General features: G+C 59.2%; 1 protein-coding gene across 1 annotated transcript; it reads right to left on the reverse strand.

Moving 5' to 3' along the window:
- Nucleotides 1-895: 895 nt before the first annotated feature.
- On the reverse strand, nucleotides 896-14,813 carry ZNF653 (zinc finger protein 653). The gene is made up of 9 exons (XM_074935239.1): nucleotides 14,494-14,813; nucleotides 10,382-10,425; nucleotides 6,729-6,944; nucleotides 5,751-6,341; nucleotides 4,609-4,777; nucleotides 4,113-4,224; nucleotides 3,010-3,124; nucleotides 2,152-2,251; nucleotides 896-1,579 (listed from the first exon to the last, which is right to left on the reverse strand). Exons 1-9 carry the CDS (start codon nucleotides 14,811-14,813, stop codon nucleotides 1,402-1,404), a joined length of 1,845 nt encoding a protein of 614 aa, XP_074791340.1. The 3' UTR covers nucleotides 896-1,401.
- Between the last annotated feature and the right edge of the window lie 1,239 nt (nucleotides 14,814-16,052).

The raw sequence follows: 16,052 nt of genomic DNA on the forward strand, positions 1-16,052 counted from the left end.
TCATTCAGCCCCCGCGCCACCAGGGCCCCCGGCCTGCCTCAAGAACTGAAAGGAAGTGAATGCAACTCTGCCAATCTACCCCAAAACGGAGCCTTTCACCTCTAGGGGGCGCTGGCTCTGATCTACCCCAGGGTAGGGGACTGGCTGGGTTGGGGGCAGGGGCTGGGACATGGGGCCTTTCCCCTCTGGCAGCACCTGCCCCCTGGTGGTAGGAGACTCAGCCCATGGGCACTGCCTGTAGAATATCGCTACCCTCATTAGGGTCCCAGGTGGGAGAGGAGCAAAGAGAAACTGAGGCAGAATGGGAATGACTCCCAGCTGGGAGCCTGGGGCAGAGACTCCCAGGATGTGGAAAGGGATCGGAGAAAGGTAGCATGGACAGCTGTGCCAGGGCCACACCCCGGCGGGAGGAGGAGAGGGAGGTTTCTCTGAGCCAGGGCCAGGCTTCTGCTTTGCCCCCACTAGGGAAGCAGCCGCCCGGCTGCTGGCAACCTGGGAGCAGCAGCCAGGGTCCCAGGAGTGACATTTGGCACGGCGCCGATGCCATCAACGGTAACCCTGCTCTAGAGCGGCTGGCGCAGGCTCGCGGCACACTCAGGCAGCACTGGGACGGGCCTTGACGGTTTTGTTCACACCCACACCAGCAAGACACTTCGTTGCTTTACAGGAAAGAGGAGACGCTGGAAGTCTGGGCCCACCCTGCACAGGAGGGCACGTGCCCCACAAACTCAGAGGACCAGCCAGTGCGGGTCCCATGCCGAACAGCCTCGGGCACATGGCTGGCTGGTATGATCCCAGGGCCGCTCCCAGCGCGCCCCATCCCCCTCCAAGGACACTGCCCGCTGGGGAGGAAGATGCCAGGAGGCGGGCAGATAAAAGTAGTGTTGGTTTAATGGTTGGGGCGTTTTGTTCACCACCATCCCGGTGTGACGGCCGAGCCCCACCCCTCCGGCCCCTAGGATGGGGGAAGGAGCCACCATGTGCTGCATTTCGCTCTCCCTTGAGTCTGAGCAGGCCAGGCCAGGCCCTCTTCTGCAGACGAGCATGTCACGTCCCCCCTCTGTTCGCTCGACACCGGAGCCCCCACGGCCTCGATAGTAAAAGCAAGCTAAAAAATCTCACCCTGCCGCACCCTGGCAGAATGCGGGGGCTCCCTGCTGGAGGCCACGACATGTCACACACACACTCACACGCATGCTGCCTGCTCCGGGCTCAGCACCCCCTCTCCTGGCCGGGGAAGACACGGGCCACCCCAGGGCTCTGTGATCTCACCCCTCGAGGTGGGAGCCGGCACCGCCAACGCTGCCATCGTCCGGGGAGGGGAAGGGAGGCGGCAGAGGGTCCCCCGGCGGGGAAATAAATAAAGCGGTCCGAGGCTCCGGAAGGACGCCCCAGCCAGGATCACGTGGCCTTGTGATCTGGGTGGCTCTTTAGCTTGTGGAATTTGACGCTGTCCATCTTTTCGAAGCGTTTGCCACAGTGCTCGCAGGTGAAGTTGTACTGAACTTCGGAAGTGTGCTTCTTCATGTGCCAGTTGAGAGACGCTCTCTGCCGGCACTGGTACCCACAGATCTCGCACCTGGGGGGGGGCCAGACACAGTCACGCAGGCTGTACCCCTCGGGCCCGTCCCAGGGCCTGACTGCGGCATGCCCCTAACGAGCTGAGGGCCCTCTCTGCAGGAGTGCGCTTCCTACCACTGCTGAGCTAAATACTCCCCACCCCACTGCCCACACGGTCAGCTGGAGGTGGCATTTTTCACTTCCTGGTCCCACTGTCAGGCAGCATTACCATGTGCCGTTCACAGCCCCTGCGCCCCACCCCAGAGGTGTCTGCAGCTCAGCACCAGGCGAGGGATTCCTGCATTTCAGTGGGGAGAGGGGTAACTCCCCACCACCTTTGAAAAGCTCATTAGGATCCTTTGGGGTACAGCAACCTCATCTCAAGTCATGTCACTAATAAAAGACCCAGGTGCCAGAGGGGCAGAGCCACGCACCCCACCCCACTTGCCCCGGCTTTAACTCCTGCTGACGTGCTCTACCCCAGAGGTGGTGAGACACAGAGCTGCTCCGCTCCATGGGCTCATATGAGCCTGGGTTGGGTTCCTAAATGGGTCACCCCTGCCCCCGCCGCCCAACTTCCCCCGCACGTACTGGAGGGGCGTCTCTCCCGTGTGTGTCCGGCGATGCACCTCCAGATGATTCTTCCGCTTGAAAGATTTCCCACAGGTTTCACAGGTAAATTCACGGACGCCTGCAGGGCACAAAGAACGGGGTTACTCCTGGAGGGACGCAGCCGAGATTCACAGTCAAGGGACCTCTGTAGGAGAATCCCGGGTCCCTCTCTGCCCACATAAGCAGACCCTTAACCTGCCCAAAGGGGTGACTCCTACCCAGCTAGGACATCACACAGGGTCTTTGTCTCCCACATAAGATGTCTGAGACTGCCAGGTGTGCCAGCTAAAAGAGTGACATCCCTTAGCCTCAGGCAGGAGAGCACCCTGCTTTTAAATCAAGAGGTCCTGGGTCGATTCCAGTGGACAACCCAGCCAGGGGGTCGTCAGGGGGTGTCCTGAGGTTTCCTGTATTGGCAGATCTCTTCTATAGAAGATTTCCAGCAAGTGCTTCCGTTTGTTCTGGATTTTGGACTCTCCCCGCACCCCCCCGTAACGTCAGGGTTGAAAGTGACCAGAGTGAGACAGCTGACCCTGGGGGGAATCCGAACCAGACCCAGTTCCCTTCCCAGGTGTTCTTGTGCCATGCAGGGGGTGGGACAGGATGGGGATGGGTCCGGGGGGAAGCGAAGGCTAAGCAGAGGCAGCTGAGTGCCCAAGAACCGGGTGCCACATAGCGAAAGGCGGAGCAGAGTCTGCCGTTGCATGACTGGACGCCCCTAGCCGCACATGCTGCGGGAGTCAGCGTCTCACCAGAACAGCACAGGGCAGGACAAAAGGCCAGCTGGCCACGGGAAGGAGGTGGGGGCGCCAGGGAAGAAAAGCCCAGGGGACGCACCTGAGTGAATGATCATGTGCCTGCGGAGATGGTTGGACAGGTAGAACTTCTTGCCACAGCCTGGGTGGGGACACACTTTTGTTTTTCCTTTCCGGTGGACGAGGTTGACGTGATTCTGGAGAGACAAGGAGAGAGGGGGAACAGAGGGCTAGACCATGCCCCCGACCACACCCACCCACCCACCAAGCAGAGGCTGCTACAACCCCCCGGTAACGGGCAGGAATTCCCACATCAGAGCTCGTCCCCCAGAGAGTTTTCCCTGCCTCACAACATGGCGCCTCGGCCACCACAGCTGGAGCTACCCTGCTCTCCAGACTCAACCTCGACAAACTCCCTCACCCCACAATCCACACCCAGAGATTCCCTCCCCCAACAAGACGACACCCCGCTGATACAGCGTTGGAACCAACCCGTCCCCAAAGCCAGCGTTGGGGTAGCCTAGGAGTTCACTTGGGGGTGGTGAGGTGGGGCCCCGAGGCCGTAACGTTAAATGATTTGCCAATTGTCCAAGCAGACGTCCAAGACTAGAACAGAACCTTGGTTAGACACTGAGCCAGGGCTAATCCGGCCCCCATTCCCTGGGCTATTATTCCCATTGTGCAGATGGGAAAAGTGAGGCAAAGAATGGCTAAATGACTTGCCCCAGGTCCCCCAGACAGTCTGTGGCAAAGCAGGGAACTAAACCTGGTTCTCCCTAGTCACTGAGCCATGCTCTGTTGCTGTCTCTCGAGCGGAGGGATGTGGCCAAGTGGGCTCAATGTTCGGGTTTTGTGAGAAAACGCAACAGAAATATCTCCAGGGCACTGTCAAGTTCCCAACACAGCCTGTAAGGACGCCCCACCCGACAGTGCTGGAAACCCACCGCTCCAGGCAGGTCCTAGCGACCCATAAACCAGGAAGTGAAACTCACCTGCACCAAAGGGAAAGCAACCCCCGAGCGTCACTGCTCAAGCTCCCTCTGCAGAGAATAACCAGCCGGCCAGAGCATTTTCCCGTCTCCGGGGGGGGGGCCAGAACGAGGCTCCCAGCCAGGCCCCCTGGAGCACCCTTAAAACCCACCCCCAGAGACAGGGCTGTAGGAAACTGAGGCACACAAATCTCACCTGAAAGCTACTAAGTGCTACGTAGACCTGGCTGCATCCTTCGTACGGGCAGTGGAACATTTCCAGCATGCCGTCGGCATCCATCACACGGCCCCGTCTGCTTCGCCGCCTCCTGAGCAGGGGAAGGAGGCGTCAGCCGCAGGCAGGGGCGGGCAACGTGCGGCCTGCCTGGCTAGGGAGAGACAGCTGCTGTGGAGGAAGCAGCGGAAGGCCCCCCAAGGCAGAGGCCCGGGGAGGGAGGGGGCGCAGACGGCCCCAGGTTTACCCGTCTGGATTGGGGCTGAGCTGCCTCTGTGTTTGAGCAACAAACGCAACGCACGGAAAAGGGAAGGAAATATTAGGAGGCTCACTGACGCAGCTGGCCAGATCTCTGGCCCACTGGCTTGCCCGAGTGGGGAAACCGAGGCACGAGCAGGGTCCGTTGCTGGGTTTGCAGAGACCTTGTAAAGACAGCTAACCGCTCCACAGTGCCCCGCCCCTTCACCGCGACACTCACTTCTCTGGTTCCTTCGGAATCTCGTAGATGATGGCCGACATGTCACTGCCGTCCATCTCCTCGGGCTCCGGCTCCATGTTCTCTTGGGCCGGCTCCAGGTCTTCCGGCATCTCCATTTCCGGGGGGGGCTGCAGCTCCTCCTTTTTGAGCCCATAAAGGTCTTCTTTTTCTGCCACCACAAAACAGGTGTCAGAAGGACGTGCTGTGCAGCGAACGCCTGTCGGCGAGAATCTGGCGAAGCTTTTCAAACATGAAGTAGTTAACACGCAGGCCCCATCCCAGAGGCAGGCAAGAGCCGCTGGCCACTGAAATGCAGCCAGGTCTGCTGCGGAGCCCAGCAGCTGTTTAACACCGCGCACAGGGTCAGGACAAGAAGGGGAGAGTCCTGGAGCCAGCTGAACCTACGGACGGCGGAGGTGAAACGCAGTTACATCATGGTTAACACTTAACGGGAAGTCAAGTGACCTGGGATTTTTAATGGGGCACATGAGCAGGCCCTAATTTCTGTCTCTCACCCAACACAGTGAGTCAGCAACAGAATTCTCCTCTTCAGCTGTGGCATCATCCGAAACATCAGATCCAGGGGTCAGCGCCCCCTACGGAGCCCCTGCCTGGCACCACACCGGGACATCAGAACCAGGGGTCAGCGCCCCCTACGGAGCCCCTCCCTGGGACATCAGATCCAGAGGTCAGCGCCCCCTACGGAGCCCCTCCTTGGCACCACCCCGGGACATCAGATCCAGGGGACAGCGCCCCCTACGGAGCCCCTCCCTGGGACATCAGATCCAGAGGTCAGCGCCCCCTACGGAGCCCCTCCCTGGCACCACGCCGGGACATCAGAACCAGGGGTCAGCGCCCCCTACGGAGCCACCCACACCAATCCCTAGCACTACACTGGGGCACTGGAGTCAGCACTGAGCCCGAGGAGACAGCATCCCTTACTGAGCGGCCCAGCTCACTCCCAGCAGCACAGTGCCCCCTAGCGCCGTGCTGTGACCCTGGAGAAGGCCCCCATGGAATACACAGCACCATTTTTCAGGGCACTCTCAGATCTCTTTGGAGGTCTCCCCTCCCAACACCGACCAAGCTCCCCATGCTTAGCTAGGGGGGCAGGCCGCCCCCCGAGGGCTGGTCACAGCTACCTTTTTTGGTTTCAATGCACTCCCCGCTCTCCACCGGTTCCCCGCTGCTGGGCTGCATGTTCTCCGGCTCTGTCTGGGTGTAGGCGGCGACGCCCTCGATCATGGTGCAGGGCATCTCCTCACCCCCGCTGCTGGTGACGTTGAGCTGGATGCCCTCCGCCGTCAGGGCGTCGTAGCCGGGCCCGGCGATGATGATCACCTGGGAGCCCTGCATCATGCCCTGCACAGGGCAGCTGGCCACCACCTCCCCGAGAGTCTCCTGCGTCACGTTCTCAAAGAGAGTCCCGTGGCCTGAGCCCACCTGGACGGGCATGGGGACGCACACCACGGTCTCCATGCTCTCCGGGCCGTTGAGAGGCGGGTTGTGGCACATGGAGGCGCCCTGCTCGGCCGTCAGGTTCTCGATGTGGTGCTCGAACGGGATGTGGATGCCGTCCTGCGTGATGAGGCCGCTGCTGCTCCCGCCTTCCACGGCCGACGGAGGCAGCTGCTGCTGGGCCTTGGCCTGACGGCTCTCAGGCTGCTCCTCCGACCCCGAGCTGGAGCTCTCCTCGGAGGAGTCCGAGCTTCCGGCCCCTACCCCGTTGCCAGCTGCAGTGAGGAGAGCGATCAGTGGTCGCAGGTTAGAGACAGAGCAGGACTCTCCCCTGGGCTTTGAGGGATCCCTGGATCTTCCTCCTGCCTAGCATTACCCTGCCCAACCCTCAGGGCTGGGGGAGTGTTCCTGGTCTGCTGAGGTGCCCATCTGTTAGCACCGTAACGATCACCTCCCATCCAGCTGGATCTTACTTAGACATATGAATTGAACAGCTGCCTTTCAGGCCTAGGGATCACTCCCCTCAAGCTGAAATGCGGCCACCTCTGGGGTGGAATGCGCTGCAACGCCACACAACAGGCTACACGGTGCAGGTGGCACTAAGCGCCACCCTGCCCACTGGCTGCCTCGGGAGACTAGGATCCCGGCTGCCCCCTGCTCACCATCGTCACTCTCGTTCTCGGAGTCACTGAGCGGCTTCAGAGGGGAGTGCAGGTCCTGGAAGTAGCGGTGCCCGGCCTCGCACTGCCACACGGCCGTGGTGTACAGCCCAAAGGTGGGGTCTAGCTCCGACAGGTGGGGCTCGTAGGGGCAGCGGTTCTTGTGGTCCTCGTACCAGATCACCATATTCTTCAGGCAGTTGACGTTCCGCCTCCTTCCTTGGGGGGAGCAGAGAGGCATGTTAGCCAACCACAGGGAATCAAAGGGGCGCGCCCCTTGCAAAAAATTGTTTCTGTGTGGATACACAGATGGAGCCAGGCAGCAGCAACGTGGCCTCCAGGCAAAGCCTGTTTAGTACGCAGACCAGGCTCCAGGCAGACATGACCAAATCATACCAAGGTTATTGGCCTCATGGGTAAGGGGGGAAGCTGCAGACATGACAGATCTTGATTTTGGGGAGGCTTTTGACACAGTCCCAAATGACAATTGCATAAGCACTCTAGGGAAATGTGGTCTAAATGAAATCACTATAAGGGGGGTGTACAACTGGTCCAAAGACCACCCTCAACGATTAGTTATCAATGGTTGCCTGGGAGGGCGTGTCTAGGGGGGTCCCACAAAGGTCAGTCCTGGGCCTGATTCTAGTCAATATTTTCATTAATGATTTGGATAACGGAGGGGAGAGTTTGCTTAGAACATCTGCAAATGACACCAAGCGGGAGGGGTTGCAAGCACTTTGGAGAACAGGATTCAAATTCATAACGTCCCGGACAAATTGGAGAATTGGCCTGAAATCAACAAGATGAAATCCATGAAAGACAAGTGGAAAGTAGGACATTTAGGAAGGAAATATGAAAAGCACTACTACAACCTGGGGACCGACTGGATAGGCAGCAGTACCATGGAGAAGGCGCTGGTGTTCTACTGGATCTCAAATTGAAAATGAGTCAATAGTGTGATGCAGCTGCAAAAACAGCTAATATCATTGTATTGGCAGGAGTGTCATATGTAAGACACAGGAGGTCACTGTCCCGCTCTACACAGCACTGGTGAGGCCTCAGCTGGAGTCTTGTGTCCAATTCTGCGCGCTGAATTTTAGGAAGGACGTGGATAAACTGGAGACTCCAGAGGAGAGCCACAAAAATGATCAAAGATTTAAAAGACCTGACCTATGGGGAAAGGTTAAAAACGGGGGCACATTTAGTCCTCAGGTCCTCTCTGTAGACTTCTCAGAAGTCTTCAGATAGGTTAAAGGCTGTTACAAAGAGGACAGGGATCAATTGTTCTCCACAGCCACTGAAGGCCAGACAAGAAGCAATGGGCTTCATCTGCAGCGAGGGAGATTTAGGTTAGATATTAGGAAAAACTTTCTAATTAACTCTCAGAGGAGTTAAGGTCTGGACCAGGCGTCCAAGGTAGGCTGCAGGATCCCTGACACTGGAGGTTTTAGGTCAGGGATGGTTGAAGTTTATTTGCTCCTGCCTCAGCACAGAGAGCTGGGCCTGATGAGCTCTCGAGGTCCCTTCCAGCCCCACCTTTCTGTGATTCTATGGCACTGCCAACACAGTGGCTGCTGGCTCAGCCCGTTACACCTGAAGTAGGACCAGTCCCTGCTGGGTCACCCAGCCTCCCAGAGAAAGGACAATTCTTTCCCCAGCTGTCCTGCGTTTGAGCTCAGAACAGTGGAGCAGCGAAGTGCCATGACAGCACCTCTGCTACAGTCACAATCCTTCTCTGTCATTCCTGTAGAGCCTCTTTGACCATTTTTAACATTACCAGGAGAGGGGCATCTGCTGCTGGAGGAATCCGAATTGTAACGTGGCCTTCTTCCAGGGCAGGGATCTCAGACCAGAGCTGCACCCAAACAGGTATTCATTTCAAAAGCAAAGGTCTCCTTCAGATGATAAGACGCTGGGACCAGACTGTAACAGCGATGAATACTGAGCAGGTTGGCTCCCTGCTTTGCAAACACCTGTACTACCCCTCCTCCTCTATACAGGCAGAGGGAGGTCTGTCTGAGGAGTCCTACATCTCCATCCTGCTTTGCCCGCTCCGGCCGTGTGTCACTGGCCCACTATTTCCGCTGTCTGTGCTATGAACTTTGGCAGCTCACAACCTACATTTCTATAGCCTTTTCCCCTCAACGGGAATGCAGCCACCTCTGGGGAAGAACACAGTGTGGGTGGGAAAACTATGACTAAGGCAGCGGGGTAAACCCCCTTGGAAGTGTCAGGGGATGCTGAACATCTGTTAAGGTATGTATACAGCCCCCTAACAGTGGTATCTGAGCACCTCCCAATCATTGATGGGTTTAGCTTTGCTAGCCACCTGGGTCAGGGCAGGTCGATACAGATGGCAAACTGAGGCAGAGTGACTTGCCCAAGGTCACCCAGGGAGCCAGCCGCAGAACTGGGAATTGGACCTACAAGCCCTGGGATCAAGGCTCGTGCTCTAACCACTACCCCACCCTCACACCCAGGAGGGGGGTTTAGATCTGAAGCTCAGACACACAGAAAGCCACATGGCTCTCGATTTCCCTCCCTCAGAGGCGGGGCTTTAGCGACTTGCAGCCCGCCACTGAGCCTGCTCAGCCAGCCTTCCAGCAAGAACAGCCACGCAGCTCTACGGTCAGCGGCGAGTCTTCGCTAGCCGGCTCTCCAGGCCTGGACTGCAGTTTTGGGCTGTATACGTGAAAACTCCACTGCGGTCTATGGACCCCTTCAATGGGCACGTAGCCTTGTAGGTCCCTCCCTCAATGACATGCCAGATATTTCTACACTCGTCGTTCCCCCAGTAAAGACAGAAGTAAAACACCAGCCTTTACCACCTGTCAGCACCAGGGGTCAGACCAAGAAAAACCAGCCTGTATCCAACACTACTGCAGCAAACGGCTTAGTACGTTTGACGTTTGCGTAGCTAGGAGAAAGGCTGTCCGGATGAGCAATTCTTACACGTCAGGGAGGATTATTATTTATTATGTTACAGTAGCGTCTAGGAGCCCTAGTCACGGAACCATTTGTCCCAGGCACGGTACGTTATTGTTTAGGTGTATTACGGCCACCGCAATGAGCCCTAATCATGGACTAGGACCCCATTATGCTGGGTGCTGTAATTTATTAGGTATATTACAGCACTAAAGGAGCGCCAGTCATTGCCCAGGACTGCATTTTGCTAGGTGCTGTACATTATCTATTAGGTGTATTACGGTAGTGCCCAGGAGCCCCAGTCACAGCCCCCACCACATTGTGCTGGCCCCTGTATGTTATGTATTAGGTATATTACACTAGAAGTAGAGTTACCCAATCATGGAGCAGGACTACATTGTGTTAGGTGCTGTACATTATTAGGTGGATTACAGCAGTGATAAGAGTTCCCCAGTAATGGAGAAGGAACCCCACTGTGTAACGTGCTGTACATTATTAGGCGGAGTATGGTAGTGGTAGGGCTCCTCGGTCATGAAGCAGGACTCCATTGTGTTAGGTGCTGTACAAACACAGACAAAGGCCACCTGGCAGGGGATTGGCCAGATGGCTGTGCTAGCAAAGAGGATTGAAAGAACAGGTTTCCGGGGGCATGCAGAGATCTTTGACGTGTTCTTTGTACACCCACATTCAGACACTGTCACAAGCTGGATCCCACAGGAAAATTCACTTACTTTTCTTTCGTTTTGGCTTTTTAGGGATTTGCTCCCATGGTTTCCTGCAACAGAAAAAGAGAGCACTGATTTAGCATATGCCCCCAATGCTGTCGTATCAGGACATATCAACCTTTTAACGTAGGAGGCAGGGCTGTGCTATTATCTCTCCCCCCCTTCCCCCCCCGCTTTTACAGATGGGGAAACTGAGGCATAGATTCAGTGACTTGCCCCAGGTCATGGTACCTGCACCTTATGTGATGCAGATCTCAGTCCCAGAAGCAGGGTTTACTGTCAAGGTTTATAACAGAGGCAGGGCTACTTATTTATTGGTTTTTTAAGACTACATAAAGAGCTCTGTTCTACCTGAGCACAAAGGGAGAGACATCCATCCCTTATCATCAAGCTCAAATAAATGTGTTAGTCTCTAAGATGCCACAAATACTCCTCATTCTTTTTGTTGATACAGACTAACACTGCTACCACTCTGAAGTTTATATTGGTTACTCCTCTGTCTGAAAACCAGCCCCCTCATTCATGATCTTTTGCAAAAGAAATACTTTGCTCACCAGTCACTGATCTAAGCCCTTCAATCTAAACCCTTTGCTCCCAAATTCTCTCAGCAGAGCACAGCCATGGATTGCTGATCCATGAAATCTAGCTGACTAGATGCTACCCAAAGGGACGATGCCCTTAATACAGTGAGGCCATGAAGAACACTTTAGTTGGTTTTCTTCCACTGTATAATTAAACTGGGAAATTCACTGTGCAGGTTATTACATAAACAATTTAAGGCCAGATTATCTCATCTGATCTTCTGTGTATCACAAGCCACGACAGACACCCCATAGCGAGCCCAGTGACTTTAGTTAGACTAAAGCATTTTAGTCCTCAAGAGACTAAACTGAGGCAAAGACAGAGAACAGGAGATACTGAGGTGCCACAGATGCCCCTGTGATGGCAGGGCATTGTTCAGGTCAGACATGCCCAGATGATACCAGCAGGTGAGCCACACCCCATGCTGCAGAGGAAGGTGAAAAATCCCCAGAGCCTGTTATACTTGCTGAGGCCCTGAACCTGCAGCGAAATGCATGCAGGTGGATCTCTGCACCTTCACAGACCCACAATGACGCAGATGCAGCACCACGAGAACGCAGATAAACTGCCCATGTCTCTCTCGTCGCAGGATCAGCACCTAGGATACAATATCACAAGGGAAATGCACTAGTTCTTGTGTAGGAGCTGGGATCAGAGAGCAATTTCCCTGCACGGTATAGTACTGCTGGATGAGACCTCTTCCCCTGAAGCATTCATCACCAATTGTTGTCAGGGCACACTGAGTTAGAAGGACCAGCGCTCTGATCTGGGATGCAGACCGTGACACTAGCATGATTTAACAATCAGCTGGGGAGCGGCAGAGAGCGTAAACAGTTCTGCTTTAAAATAGTGCCCATCTTTGCAGATCCATAGCAGAAGTGCACCACTGGAATTCAGTCACGACAAAAGCAGCATGAGGTGTGTATCTTAGGCATCTCCACGCTAGAGGTGGTTTGCCAATAAGGCTGTAAGGGCAAACCTTCCTAGCACTGAGCAGTTTATCCCGGCGAAAGAGTGCTGCCTGGTATGGCCAGTACCCAGAGCAAAATGAGCTGTACCAGCAAAACTATAGTCTTTGCTGGTATCACCGCGTCTCCACTACGGCTTTGGCTGGTATAAAAATGTTGGCAAAAATCACCCTTCAAAGTGACGTAACTGTACAAGCAAGATTCTTCACACTTTACACCTTTCTGGAGCCCCTTCTATCCAGAGGGGGAAACTGAGGCACGGAGCTGTGAGGTGACTTGACCATGGTGATCGCATACCATGATGATGAGGGTGGTGTAAAAATGTGACTAGAATAGGTCACGGGGGGAGTGTCTGAGAAATCTGGGGACAAAACCCAGGAGTTCTGACACCATATCACTTGCTCTAACCACTAGTCCATATGGTCACACATTTTGCTGTCAAATGAGGAGGTGGAGGTCTGGGTCTCAATCCATCCTCTCAGTCTACTGGCTACACCTCAGCTGGTGATGGAGATGGGAACAGATGGGGGCGTTGTAAGGAATGTGTCTATCCATGCAGGGACAAGATATACTCCAGCGTCTCTACATGGGAGAGGATAACATCCCATCTAGCTGCTCACTGCCCCTGTCCCAGCAGGTTGTATGAGCGTTCTCTCCCCAAGAGATGCTATGGGGGCAATGGGATTAATTCCCCATATGAGGGGTGCTGGTCCCCCCAGGCTTCCCTCTCCTGCCCCTACACCAGATCCAGCGGGAAGGCGATATAAGGGGATGGGGGTAGGGTAAAAGGGGTCCAGATCCCACACCTCCCTCATCCCATCCCCTCACTTGGTGTCCCTGCCCCAACAGGAACGGGGCGTATGACGATGGAGTCAGGGAATGAGTGGTCCTGGCTCTCAGTCTAGAAGGAAATGGTATATGGGAGTGGGGAGTAAGGGATGAGGGGTCCCAGCTTAGTCAGGGGTCTGATCTCCCACCTCCCTCCCGGCTCTCACCTGTGGCACCCCACTTGCTGTCCACGCTCCAGGGGCATACGGGGACGGGGATAGGAGAGGAGGCATCAATGAGGGGCCTGGCCCAGCATGGTGGGGGGGAATCTGGCTCAGTAGATGCAGGCTCTCACCTGCAGCACCCTATGCACTGCCCCCACTCCAGCCAATAGGGTGCATAAAGGGAGAGGGAGTCCAGGCCCGGGGGAGGACTGGGGGCCAGATGTGGGGGTTGGGAGGCCCGGGCTCTCAACCGTGGTGCGCTGCCCCCCCTCCAGCCAGTAAGGGGTGTATGGGGAAGGGGGGGCTCAGCCCAGGAGAAGGGTTGGGGAACCTGGTTCTCATCTGCGGTGCCCCACGTGCTGCCCCCACTCCAGCCCCAGCAGGTAGGGGGTGTACAAGGAAGGGGGGGCCATCCTGGGAAGGGGGCAGGGGAGCCCAGCTTGGGGGGGGGGGGGCCTGGGAGGGGGGTTAGGGGGCCTGGCCGGGGAGGGGGTTGGGGGGCTCGGCTCTCATGCGTGGTGCCCCGTGCGCTGCCCCATTCCAGCCTGTGCGGGGTGTATCGGGAAGAGTGGGTCCAGGGCCAGGAAGGGGGTTGGGGGGCCCAGTTCTCACCCGTGGTGCCCCAGCAGGTAGAGGTTGTATGGGGAAGGGGGGGCCCGGCCCAAGGGAGGGGTTGGTGGGTCCAGGGGAGGGGGATTGGTGGGCCCAGCTCGGGAGGGGGGACCCGAGATGGGGGTTCGGGGGCCCAGCTCGGGAGGGGGAACCCGGCTTTCACCTGTGGCACCCAGCAGGTAGGGGGTGTACGGGGAAGGGGGGGCCCAGCCCAAGGGAGAAGTTGGCGGGCCCGGCTTGGGAGGAGGGTTGGCGGGCCCAGGGAAGGGGGGGCCCGGGAGGGAGGGGTTGGGAGGCTTGGCCCAGAAAAAGGGTTAGGGGACCCAGCTCGGGAGAAGGGTTGGCAGGCCCAGAGGAGGGGGGGCCCGGCCCAGGCGAGGGGCAGTTGGGGGGGCCATGGAAGGGGGCGGTTGGGGGGCTTGGCCCGGTGGGAAGCGGGGGCTTGGCCAAGGGGAGTGTGTTGGGGGGCCCGGCCTGGGAAGGAGGCCCGGCCCGGGGGAGGGGGATTTGGAGGCTCGGCCCGGGGGGAAGGGGGGGGCCCCGGCCCCGCGGAAGGGGAGAGAGAGTTGGGAGCCCGGGAGGGAGGAGGGTTGGCGGGCCCAGGGGGGAGGGGTTGGGAGGCTTGGCCCGGAAAAAGGGTTAGGGGACCCAGCTCGGGAGGAGGGTTGGCAGGCCCAGAGGAGGGGGGGCCCGGCCCAGGCGAGGGGCAGTTGGGAGGCCCGCGGAAGGGGGCGGTTGGGGGGCTTGGCCAAGGGGAGTGTGTTGGGAGGCCCGGCCCGGGGGGAAGGGGGGGCCCGGCCCGGGGGGAAGGGGAGAGAGGGTTGGGAGCCCGGGAGGGAGGAGGGTTGGCGGGCCCAGGGAAGGGGGGACCCGGGGGGAGGGGCTGGGGGCCCCGCGGAAGGGGGGGCCCGGGAGGGAGGAGGGTTGGGGGGCCCGGCCCGGGGGGGGGGGGGCCGGCTCTCACCCGCGGCGCCCCGCGCGCTGCCCCCGCTCCAGCCCCAGCAGATAGGCCGCCAGCTTGGCGTCGCTCCAGCCGCTGCGCCGCCGCAGGTCCACCCAGGGCCCGTGCGCCTCGCCCAGGTACACCCGCCGCACGTCGTACTTCTTGCGGGACTCGAGGCGGCGCCGGGCCCGGTCGGACTCGGTCAGGCGGGGCCGCCCCCGGGCCTTGCGGCCGCCGCCGCCAGCCCCCGCCTCCCCCGCGCCGGGCCCGGCCTCCTCCTCCTCGGGCTCCTCCTCCTCCGCCGCCGCGGCCGGGGCCGGGCCCCGCTGCGCCTCGCTCATCCCCAGCCCGCTCGCCAGCCGGCCGCGCCGCCCCGCCCGCTGGTGGGCCGCTCGGAGGAGCCCGGCGCAGGGGCAGTGACGTCAACGGCCCGCGACCCACTTCCGGTTCCCCGCCCCCTCGCTGCTGCGCGAGAAAAGTCGCCGCGGTCGGCCGCGCGCCTGCCCGCCTCGTTGCGCTCTAGGCATGCGCACCCAGCTCCGTGCCATTAGTGGGGCCCCCTCACTGCGCCTGCGCTGGGAGGTGGGTTCAGGGCCCAAGAGCCCGTCGAGAGAGAGGCTCCGCCCTCAACGTGCGCACAATGCTACGAGGGCTGGTGGTCTTCTTGCGCATGCGCTGGAGATTTTTCTCCCTCCACCCCCTCCCGGAGATCCCTTGCGCATGCGCCCCAGCACTGGGTGCCTGGCTGTGCCCCCCCCCCCCCCAGCATTCTTTTCATGGGGGACCCAGCGTTCAGGCTGCCCCGAGCTCCGCCTGACCCCAAGGAGGGCAGCCCCTGCCCAGGCGGGCCCCCAACCGCCCCCAGGGGCCACCCACGCCCTGCTCCCCCCAAGGCAGCCCCCGCCCCCGATCCGATCCCCCCTCCTGGGGCCCAGCCCCTCCCCAGGCAGACCCCTCAGCCCCCCCCTCCCCCGGGGCCCAGCCCCCCAGGGCAGACCCCAGCCCCCCCATCCCATCCCATCCCCCCTCCTGGGGCCCAGCCCCCCCTGGGCAGACCCCCCAGCCCCCCATCCCATCCCCCCTCCTGGGGCCCAGCCCCCCCAGGGCAGACCCCCATCCCATCCCATCCCCCCTCCTGGGGCCCAGCCCCCCAGGGCAGACCCCCGCTGCCTCAGGCCCAGCCCCCTCCCCACAGCCATTACACCCAGCCCCTGGGACAGACAGGCCAACACACACCCCTGCCAGCCACCCTAGCCACCACCTTCCCCTGCACGTTTGGGCCCAGGAGAGCCACCCACCCACCGACCTGGGCCCAGCCAGCACACAGCGCCTCCACCCATGAGGATCCCAGGCCCAGCTGGATTTGACTAGCTGAAGAGCTCGCTGGAGGCAGCTCAGCCCAGTCACAACCCCCCAGGAAACAGCTGCTCTGTGATCAGCAGCGCCCTCCCTGTCCCCTCAGCCAGAGCAGCACAAGGTCTCACCAGTGGCCTCCAACCAGCCCCCCCACCTCCCCAGGCCAGCTCCTGGCTAGTTTTCAGAGCAGCTTCAGGGGAAGGCATGGGGAACAGGGGCAGGCT

Source organism: Natator depressus, chromosome 20 (genome assembly GCF_965152275.1).
Source record: "Natator depressus isolate rNatDep1 chromosome 20, rNatDep2.hap1, whole genome shotgun sequence".
NCBI lineage: Eukaryota > Metazoa > Chordata > Testudines > Cheloniidae > Natator > Natator depressus.